General features: G+C 37.5%; 1 protein-coding gene across 1 annotated transcript; it reads left to right on the top strand.

Annotated features, from left to right (window-relative positions):
* Positions 1-2,938: 2,938 nt before the first annotated feature.
* Positions 2,939-11,211, top strand: LOC105188204 (neither inactivation nor afterpotential protein G). The gene is made up of 9 exons (XM_011149548.3): positions 2,939-3,176; positions 4,398-4,600; positions 5,073-5,432; positions 6,530-6,700; positions 6,780-6,933; positions 7,270-7,391; positions 9,081-9,264; positions 9,406-9,637; positions 10,419-11,211. Exons 1-9 carry the CDS (start codon positions 3,056-3,058, stop codon positions 10,552-10,554), a joined length of 1,683 nt encoding a protein of 560 aa, XP_011147850.1. The 5' UTR covers positions 2,939-3,055; the 3' UTR covers positions 10,555-11,211.
* Positions 11,212-11,688: the final 477 nt, after the last annotated feature.

Consider the following 11,688-nt stretch of genomic DNA (forward strand, 5'->3'; position numbering starts at 1 on the left):
ACCACGGGTTCTCGTGTAACATCTGCACGATTATCAGCAGTAACTAGATTATTTTCAATTAAACTGTCGGCGATCACATGAATTTCGCTGAATTCTTGTCCCGTCTTGGCGATTTCATTCTCGACTTCATCCAATCATCTATCGAGTGTCCGCTATCGCGCCGACACTACCTCTCATTACATCTTGCAATATTATTGTCAGCTGAAAAGAAACATTTATCCGTTTTACCTTCTATCTTTGCGTGTACATCTTTCGCGAGAAACTTACGGGATTAACAAGCACAGTGTATCTTATCGATATCTTCGCTCGTTTCCAGTCTTTAATTGATATTAATAAACAGCCACATATTCGCGACAGGATCCATCAATCTGCTTCTTAGATATTCCATCACTTCCAGAGTTGTAAATAATTCCTTTAAAGCTTGAAACTTTATTTTGCAGCTTCTTCACCTGTCGATATTAAAATTATTACGTCATCTTCTATCACTGTTAAGAAAGAAACAGTATTAATTTAATTATCTACTCCGTACATACACTGAGAGAAAAGTATATGATATTTGGAACTATAATGATATAGTAACTAAACTATAGTAACTAAACTAAACTAAATTATAGTCCGAAATATCATATTTATAGTAATTATTACCATAATATCGGTAATAATTACAATATAGGCATAGTATAACCAACCATATAATATTTTTACTAAGAATTATAGTAAGTTAAACTAAAATTATTGTATGGATACAAATATAAAATGGTAGATGAAGTAACTCTTTTATATAGTCAATATTACCAGAATATTTGATGACAGATGTAACTATATGAATATTAAATCTCATATATTTGTGAATGAGAAATTACCATATATGTGGTAAAAGTAACTAAACAATTATTTAAGATAATCGTTGACTGTATATTTGTGTTTATTCTACTATATTTTGCAGGTTCCACGAACTATAAAAATATAATTGACGCCAAAATGAACTATAAAATATAGTGAGATTATAGTTAATTCAACTATATTTTTCTACCAGTGTACAGATTGCTCGAGTTATTTAAATTCCAATATCGTAGAGATCGAGCCATCTACAATGGGTTCTACAAATATAATCATTTCAGTTTCGATGTTTTTCTCAGGACTTATTCGTGTCTTCATACCTTTTGTTACTTTCGAGTCATTCTCAGCTGACGGTTGGATACAAAACAAATTAAATGGTAAAATAAATTAAATTCAATAGGTATAAAAAAAAATATAAAACTTTGAGATATTTTTCTCTCGTAAGGTCTACCTTGTACGTACCTTTCGCAAGTATTTTCAACCCTTGTACCGTCAGTTTCTGATATATGTTGGGATATTTTGCCGATACTATCGGTAACGCTATACTCCTGAAGACGAAGGAAAGGTTCTGGCTTCAAGAACGTTACCATCGTCCGCAACAATCCTCGCGTAAACGTACGTGAAACACAGTCATTGTATATTGCTGATTTAGTCGACTTACGGTTGAATTTAATCGTATCTTAATACGTTTTACATTTTCGCCGCGATACTCCATTTTAGTAGCTTACAAATCTATCTAATGCAACAAGACTTGAAGGAAATTATGAAGGATATTGAAATAACTGCGCCGATCTGAAACCGATAATTTCATCAGTTTCTTTGTCCTAGATAATGCGGCATTGGTAATTATATATTTCATTATTGCCTCATTTCTGGCGTCCCTAGAGCAAGATCGAGCAGCTGTGGAAGAGAGACTTGCAGGCTGACAATATTCGCGTTATTTACAGAAGGTAATTTCTGCGCAACTCGTAGCCATTTTCCACGCAAACTATCGATTTCTTAAAGATTGATGAGAATCATAATTAATTATAACTTCCCATTTGTGAAATAATGTTTGGTTATTCGACAAGGTTGACCGAACTGTCAACTTTCAAAATCGATCGCGCCTTGTGTATCTACATTCTTCCCTTATCTGGCAAAAGTGATAAAGTTCCGTTCGTAAATTCATAAATGGCGTCACGAATACAATCGACAAGTAGCGTATCCCTTTTGGGAAGTGCTTGCATTATAGTATATTTTTTTACTCTTCTTATTTTCTTATTATGTTTCTAAATCTTCAGTTATTTTACTATCCACTTGCTTTGTTATATTCGCAGGTAAAATAGTAGGTTTAGTATCATTTATATGTATATATATATATAAATATATATATATATATATATTATCATTTATATGTATATATATATATATATATATGTTTTATTATCTGTTTCTTTCTTCTTACATTCTTCATTACATTAATATTTAAATAATTATAATAATTAACATGAGCGAATATGTTTCATGTGGATACAATAATTCATAAAATACTTTTATACTGTCACGGTGAGAAGCACAGGCGACATCAGCAACTTTAAGAAAAATGTCCCTTGCAATGCAATCCATATATTATTCCATAAATGTAAGATAAATGTTTCTTTTCTTTCCTCGTTTGTTCCTTTTTTTCTTTTTTTAAAGAATACTGTCAAGGTTACCTATTGTTGTGCTCTAAAGGAAAGCACACAATTATAATAAAGATATTGAATTTATTCTTGCTTCTAATACCTAACCATTTATATCGTACGAAGTGTGAAAGGCCATCTTGCAGATGGAAATCCGAAATAGGTATTCGAAGCGCCGAAAAACAATATCAATAAACGGTGAGATCAAATGATGTGGAATTATCCAATCTCTCTCTCTCTCTCTCTCTCATCTCTACAAACGCCACCACGGTACATCGGCCGTTGGCGCACTGCTTCGAGCTATGACAGGACTTATAGACAAGTATCGATTACGAACGGAAAAAGAAGGCTACTAATTTAATATTGGAATCGAACAGTGTTGCGTAGAGACGTCACAGTTCCGAGGTACTACGTTCGCACGCTCAGTAACATCGAGAAGCGATCGTCGACAGGACGTGGTGCTCTCTTTTTCTCTTTTTCTCTCTCTCTCTCTCTCTCTCTCTCTCTCTCTCTATCTCTCATTTAAGTGGCAAGGGATTTTTCGACGGGAAATCATGTGGTGCCACGTATTGATCTCAATCGTCGTGTTGCTGGCGTCTTTGTTCTATCATTATTATTTCAGCGAGCCAGTCAGTGTTATCGATTATCCTGAGACGTATTACGACTACGTAGTCGGTGAGTTCGCTTCCCAATTTACCGCTTATCGGATTCACTGGCAGTATCCTCACAACTCCAGGATCATCCTTCCTCTTTCTCGCTTCCTTGCTCCTGATAATAATTAGCCGAGAGAGAGAGAGAGAGAGAGAGAGAGAGAGAGAGAGAGAGAGAGAGAGACTGCATCGATTTTTAATAAAAAAGTATTCGCGCCCCATTTCGCAATGACAAATCACGTTACTCTAAATTAATATATTTTGAAATAAGAGTCATCGAAGAATATCAGTTCTGCGCGTTTCTCTGGTTTTTCTCCACACAAACGAAATTTGAAATACGAGAGCGCTTTAGTGCGCAGCTTTCCTTCGCGAATGCTTCAATGAAATAAAAAAAAGGAAAGGAAAAAGGAGAATTTTCCCTGAGATAAAAATTTAATGCAACTACTGGACAGTTAGGTACAATTTAGGTTACCTTTCGATCGAGTTTAGATTACTTTTTACCCAGAAACTGAAAAGCAAAATTATTTAGAATCCTTTAAATTTAATAAAAAAATAACATTTTCTCTTCACACGAAAGATTCACAAAACCTAAAACAATTTGCTGAACAAAAATAGAACAGTAAATGAACGGAGAACTATTCAATTTATTAATAATCAAATTTGATGTAATCATAATGTGGATATATTTACCTTAGTAATATGTTATATCATTTTTTGTGCATGCTTGTTAATAGAAAAATTTTGAAATTAATGCGAGACATAGCATAAGAAATATCTTGGAAAGAATCAGCCCACATGTTATATGATAAACGATAATATTTCAACTACTGAACGAGTTTCCATCAAGTTTTTGTCCAATTTCTGATATTTTTGTAATTATCCCTATATTTCTATAATTTTTGCATCTAATAAAAATTCATTAACATAGTAGACAATAATTAAACGGATGTTTACGCAAACTATATACATTTCCACCAATTTCTATATCTAATTCATCTCGACTCTCGACTTTCAAGTTCGTACTTTTCGGTGCGATTCGCTTGATTTACGATGAATATTATCTCGACTAACGTCTCGTAAAGTTAATATACAATACAATAACGCTTCGGCATTTCGCCGGCATTCATGGCATTGCGCCGAAGAAAACGAACCGCAGATTCTTGCGAATTATCTTTGCTTTGCGGAGCATAAGCTTTGCGAATTGTCAACAATGTAATTTATGTTTCTCGTTGCTGCTGGGTTGAAGTCGGCGCTGGTACGTCCGGTTGCGTGATCGCGTCACGGCTCTCGGAAATGTCGAACGTGACTGTCCTACTCGTGGAAGCCGGCGGACACTTCGGCTGGCTATCGAGTTTGCCGCTCTTGGCGCCGATGATGCAAGGCACCGAGGTCGATTGGGCCTACAAGACGGAGCCGCAAGTCTTCTCGTCCCGAGGGCTCAACAACTATGTAATTAAAGCTCTACTTCTTTCATTCGACCGTGAAACAAAAAGTCGTGAGAACAATCTACGGTGAGCTCAACCCTTTTCTTTATCGTAAGACATGACTTACGAAAATATGTCACTCTCGGCTGCCGATTGCTATGGTCGTCAAACAAATAATAATAATACTAATAATACCAATAATACTAAATAATAATAATACTAATAATAACAACAATAATATAAAAGCAACAATACAATAATATATAATTGTAAAAATATAATAATAATAACAGTCATAATAATAATAATGATAATAATAAAATTATAAAATTATGGAAATATAATAATAATATGCACGTTAATATGAGATCGCGCCGAGTTATCATGAATCGTCTCGTGCTCTTTTGTAATACTTTTGCTGATTTTACGCTGAATACCTTCCATGTATATTTCCGAGAGACACGTGGCGGGCGACTTTATCAAGCACGTTTGTTTAGAGACAAAACTGGCCGAGGGGGAAAGGACTGGGTGGAAGTGGGCAGCTTAATTATCTCGTTCATTCTTTCGGGAGACCCGAGGACTACAAGCGATGGCCGAAGGGCTGGTCGCATGCCGATTTGCTTCCCTATTTCCAAAAAGTATCCGATATTATGAACGTGATCCCGATACCGGAAGAGGAGTACTTAGCGAAGGCTTTCGTACTGGCCGAGGAAAGCTTGAAGTTGGACAATGTATCCTTGCGGAAAGCGATGTACACCGCTAAGAAGGGCGCTCGATGGAGCACATTCCATGCGTATCTGCAGAGGGCTTGGAATCGTAAAAACTTACACATCCTGATGAACACGTTCGTCGCGAAAGTAAGGAGTTCTTATACAGTGCCGAAACGCGTAACACTCGTACTTGATAAACGTTCATAATCCCGAAAGAAAAAAGATCTACAGAAATTCAAGAAATGAGGGATCATATCTCGAACAATTACAATCTCGAACATTAAAATATACAGGCAATCTTCTGAAATTATATATTTATTCAAATTGAACTTTTAGAAGGGGAATAATAATGAATATAACTGTGAATTTTTAATATGAATATTGACTTACTTGTTAGGAAACACAATTTGCCAAAAACAACAGCAATATAGTGTAAATATGAGTGCAACAGTAGACTACAGATTAGAATCGACTTATCGACATAATTACTTTGGTATAAAAATTTCGAAAAAGAGACAGTATTTATCAGTATTCTTATGGGGTCATATTAACAAAATGTCCTGCTATCTCATTTAACTTTATACAATTTGAAAGATATACAGCCAAGTAAAATGCCAAATAATAAACAAAGTACTCAATGGTATATACATATACACACAGTGTGGCCAACAAATTTTAGAACTGATGTAATAGAAACGGTATACGTTATCTGTATGCGACAAACGAAAGCATGTAGTCCAAAGCCTTTTGGACTAAACATCCTTTGAGATAAACATCCTTAATTATAATGATGCGACGTACAACAACGCAATGTGTATTAATTTTGTCATAATTTTGCGATGGAAGCATATTTCATGCTCTCAGTATTTCGGAAAATTATTCCGGTGTTTAGTTTTAGCGATTGAATTTTTGGTACTTTTTTCTCAGGATTGTGCATGTTTTGGAACGTTATCCTACTTCTTAAATTTCAAGATTTTGGTTTTCGGGTTTATATATGCATGTCTTACTTGTCTTTAATATTTTACATTTGTATGCATATCCGCTTTGTACTTTTGTATGTAACATTTCAATGAAGCATCTCACGAGAAAGAAGAGAAGAAAAAGCGAATTTGCCTCGACGACCTAGTAGAAAATTTATTGTCGAGATAATTATCTATCTCTCCTGTCATTTCGAACTTCGCCCATATCTATCTTTGCCTTTCTTCCTTCTTCTCTCTCTCTTCTTTCTGTTTTGATGAAAACAGGTACTTTTCAAGAATAACAAGGTCAACGGTATTAAAGTAATTTATAAAAATGGCTCCGTTGGAAGAGTCGAAGTGAGGAAAGAGGTGATCCTTTGCGCAGGCACCGTCAACACTCCGCAGATACTCTTGATTTCCGGCATTGGGCCTGTCGGGCAGTTGGAAAAGCACAAGGTGAAGATAATTTCAGCGTTACCAAATTCGTATGTATACCTCTTCAACTTCGAGTGAAACAGTTTGTCCGCTCTTGCAGATACCTATAGTACGAGATCTCCCAGGGGTAGGCCGGAATTTGTTTGACCATCTAAATGTACCGGTTTACGTGAATCTGCGAGAGCGCGTCAGTATCACGCTCGTGAAGCTGCAAACCTTGCCGGAAGTGTTCAATTATTTCGCCTTCGGAACCGGTAAAATATCATCATGAATTGCGTGTCGATAAAGTCGCGGCGATTCAATTTGCGACGTCCAATTGACGGTTCAATCCCATCGTATACGCTGAGAAAAAGAAATAGTTAATGTTACTAAAATTATAGTTATTTCTGGCCTTGACAATATCTTCTTGCTCTTCCAATAGAAAAATAGTAGTTACGATACACATAAATAGTTATTATCGTTTTAACACTATAATGATACTTATTACATAAATAATTCTTCTGGCTACAATTCTATCATTATGCGACTATAATTACAAATACCAAATACTTTCCTCTCAGTGTATCTTTTTTCTTTGTTGCATGTCAAAGGATGGTTGGCCACTAACGGTGTAATGGGATTAGGGCGAGCTAATAACAGTGGTCTCCTTCTCTTCGGAGTGGCTTCCACGGAGGAGAAATTGCTCAAGAAAATCTCGAATTTTGAAACCGAGGTGAACAAACGTTGATTTTTGTAAAATAGAATTGTTTACTAGCACTTGTTTGTTGTCTTCTAGTCTTCATTCTCGGCAAAAATAGGTAGCTCGTTACGTGATTGACATTTCGCTCGCAGTGATCACTGTACAAAAATATTTGCAAAATATTTGGTTGGATGAACTAATTTTTTAGTGAAATATAAACGGTTCAAAAATTCCAATTGAATGTATCTGTTGAAATATTCTATTCAAGTTAACCTGAAATTTTGGTAATTTAGACTGAATTTTTAATTGGACTGAATTCTGATAACTCCAATCGGAATTTCTGAATCGCTCATGTTTCATTAGAAGATTGTTTTATTCAACTGAATATTTTTCGGTAATTATGCATATCAAGGGACACCTCACTAATAACCTTGAACTTCATATATGTTATCAAGAACTTGTCTCTGAGTAATTTGCAAAATGTTTCAGTCGGTGGTTATCGTTTATTAAAAAGTTATTAACGAAAGAAGTTTTATTAATAGAACGTAATTTCTTGACACAGTGTACATTTAGGTACGGTAAACTTTATACATATGTGAGCAGAGAAGAGGCTTCTTAGAGACACTTCGCATTCTTAGAGACACGTACTGTTTATAAACAAAGCAAGTGTTGCTTGTATATTCAATACATCTCGAACTTTGAAGTTAAGATGTTACTTCACGAGTTTCTACATTTAATGTAGAATTAAGATCGATATTTGTTATTTCGTTATATAAACCACTATTATAAAATTATCCGTGGTCGAAAGAGGAAAAATGAAATGCAACTTCTTGCATATTCAATATAATACATCTCGAACATGCATTAAATCTCGGATGTACATTAAAAAATGTTAAATAGTACATACTAGTGGGAAGGGGCACCCCCTATCCAAGAAAATCCTAATCAAACCTAATTTATTGCACCTTTATATATTGTTGGGCGTGGATTTTAAAGGTTTTAATCTTTTCAACAACGCCCAACAATATGTAAAGATGCAATAAGTTAGATTAAGTTAGGATTTTTTGGGGAGGCGGTGCGAGGGAGCGCTTTCCCGCTCATATATATTGTGTTCCAAAGTAACCTTCTACAAGTTTTAGGTGTTAAATGTACAGTGTCGAAAAATTACGCTCGATTAATGAAACTTCTTTTGTTAATAACTCTTTAATAAACAATGACCGTCGACTGAAACTTTTTGTAAGTTACTCAGAGACACGACAACATATACGAAGTTCAAGGTCATCGGCGAAGTGTCCCTTAATATGCATAACCACCCATTTTTCTCTCGTTTGTGTCTATTATTTGTCCGTCACGCTTATTAATCGAAGAATGAAAATAGAAACAATAAATGCGCACAGAACGTGTTTTAACTGGAACGGGTACTTAGCTTTCTTGTGATTAAAATAATAACGTGGTCGTTACTTTATCGTTTCCACCGTCTTTTCTAATTATTCAATTTCGCATCAATTGATTTCTCTTAAGAGTCGTGAAAAACATCGCCTTAGCTAAAAATCGATACTAAACCTCTTTACTTGCCGGGTCTGGAATATATTTAAATTTTCGAATCCGCAATTCGAGGTCGCCGAACAGTTCGGATCTGAACAGTAAGAACTCCGATTCGAATAGTCGGCACATCTTTAATAGTGCGTCGACTCAAGGAGATTAACGTTCGCGGTCGATTAGGCGTACAGGTCGCTGTTTCCATCGTATAACGACAGCATGCACGAGGGCTTCATCTACCTCGTGTCATGTCTGCAACCCAAGAGTCGCGGAAACATTACGCTGCGCTCGACCAACATTCGCGATCCGCCGAAAATCAACCCGGCATACCTCCAGGACCCCCGTGACGTCACGTGCACCCACCGAGGTAGGTAACCGCGATTGTTCTCGCGAAGCAACTTGTTTGCGTTGAGCAGACGGACCGTAAGAGAAGCGGAAGAAGAAAGGACACCCAGTCACGTGTTTGCGTGCGAAAATGGTGTGATTAATTTCGGCTATTCCCCCGAAGCTATAACCTTCGCGCTGGAGACTCTCGACACGAAACTCTTTCGCGAGTACGGTGCGGAGGCTCACGTGCCCGACTTGGAAGAGTGTCGTCATTTGCGGCAGGACTATCGGGACATCGATTACTCGGAGTGCGTCATGAGGATCGCCGGTCTCACGAGCCACCACCCGTGCGGCACATGCCGAATAGGCGCGCACGACGGCGACGACGACGCGGTTGTGGACGAGGAATTAAGGTGAAAGAGATGACGGCACAGTATAAGAAAGAACAATAGGTTCACTCAGCACAAAATAGTGCGAACGGTCGTTTGTCGCGCATGACCGTATTGTTGACTGCACAGCCAACAATACGGCGGCCAATAGCTGTCAAAATGTGTAAGTGTAAGCAACGATTAACCATATGACCGAATTTTTAATATAATATTGTTGTTTCATTAAAATCAGTAAAATGAACGAAAGAGGTGGGTATAAATGTTGTATAATAAACTGCAAAAGTGCAAATTTAAATTTGCAAAGTGTTAAATTTTTTTTTCAATCAAAATGTGCCCCCTTCGAAACGATACAATATAAAAAAGAGGCGGACCTCAGTATCATTTAGTTTTCGAGATTTTTTACCTGTTACGTTTGAAATTTAGCACCCTGTGTGTATATATACATATCTTTCTATATTATAATTAGTAACATGCTATATATTATTAATTATAATATCATTAACATATTATATCAATAATAGTTCATATTTTTATATTATTTTATAACGTATATTATAGATTTGACAGTAAATATTGAAAAAACAGCAATAAATCTGTTTTAGCTACTATTCATTGTCATTCAAATTATAACCCTCGCACAACCAGTAACATGGCGGTCTTGTAGCACCTGAGATCAAAAGCACCGCCACCGAGTGAACCTACTGTTCCTTCTTATACTGTAATGACGGCCTTCGCGCCGGTGAACGTTGACCCGTTAGAACCCACCGTGGTAATTATAATAAAAGTGCACTGTTGTTCTCTCTAGGGTAAAAGGCGTTAACGGATTAAGGATAATGGACGCCAGCGTAGTGCCATTTCCAATATCCGGCACACCGAATTCAGTTCTCATCGCGATGGCGGAACGTGCGTCAGATATCATCATAGGCCGCGCGTTTAACTGAGCGCTTTGACCTGCTTGTTACATGATACATGCGCGCGCGCGCGCGCGCGCGCCACACACTGATTAAAGAACAGCGAGGCATTCGCAATTGACGCATTACTTACTCTCAATTGCCAATCCGGGAATCCATTGCGCTCCTGATCGTTGATTCCGGGCCCTTCAGGAGGAAAAAGGGAGGGGAAAAGTGAAAAATGTCCGTCGTGCTTCAAGTTTTTTGTAATTTATAATTAATGGTAAAGTTTCTCATTGTTTTACAGTAATCGAACAGTTATTAATAGTCTAATTAAATTTCGATTAATTTTTATACAAACAAAAAGGGTGAGTTACACTCAACGGCATAGCCACGAATCCCTGCCACCCCGTCCGCGCTCGGAGTATAAAGAAAAAAAAAACTTATATATTTTTTTATTTTTACATGCTTTTCGCTCCCCTCATACTTCCCCACCCTCCCCGCTCTCCCATCCTCACGGGAGGGAAACTTCCATACCCCGGTGTTCCCGTCCGGGATCGTTTGCGATGGCAGAGTTTCGACGTCCTTCCTAATCACATCCCTTGCGCGTCTTGCCTCTCTCTCCTTTTCTTTTTCTTTCTCTCTCTCTTCCTTCGTCTAACATGATTTCGCATTTGTTTCTCTTCGCATCGATCATTCTCGCTTTCTCTCGCCAGCTCGCTCTCTTCTTCATGCAATCACTCGCACACTTACACGCACGCACGCACGTGCTTTTATGTCGTCTCTATAAATAAAGCAGTTCGTAATAATAACACGAAGTGTCGTTTCACATGTTCCAAAACACAACTATGCCCGTGCGCGCTTTGCTCACACTACAGATAAACTCTCTCTCTCTCTCTCTCTCTCTCTCTCTCTCTCTCTCTCTCTCTGTCTTTGTCTGTTTCTCTGGCGCGCCCATCCCCTCCCCCTCCCTCCCCCCTCTCTCTCTCCCATCTGTCCACCCCGTTTTACAGTAATAATTCGTAACGTAAACTTAATCTTTCAACTTAAAACAAAATTGGTAACCACGTATTCGCGGCGCACGCCGCGAGCCTCGCGCCCGTCTCAGAGGTGACTTCCTCGACGACAGGTTCCTATCCACGCGAGAAGCGCGTCTAGTACGAACAAAAACAACGTGGCACGAGC

Source organism: Harpegnathos saltator, unplaced genomic scaffold (assembly GCF_003227715.2).
Source record: "Harpegnathos saltator strain DR-91 unplaced genomic scaffold, Hsal_v8.6 scaffold33, whole genome shotgun sequence".
Classification (NCBI taxonomy): domain Eukaryota; kingdom Metazoa; phylum Arthropoda; class Insecta; order Hymenoptera; family Formicidae; genus Harpegnathos; species Harpegnathos saltator.

What these genes read in the sequence shown, in the direction of transcription:
- LOC105188204 (XM_011149548.3), top strand. Translation starts at nt 3,056, where the DNA reads ATGTGGTGCCACGTATTGATCTCAATCGTCGTGTTGCTGGCGTCTTTG. An exon ending in CCCGAGGGCTCAACAACTAT is followed by an intron (nt 4,601 to 5,072) that starts GTAATTAAAGCT and finishes ACGTTTGTTTAG; the next exon opens with AGACAAAACTGGCCGAGGGG. An exon ending in TCTCGAATTTTGAAACCGAG is followed by an intron (nt 7,392 to 9,080) that starts GTGAACAAACGT and finishes GCGGTCGATTAG; the next exon opens with GCGTACAGGTCGCTGTTTCC.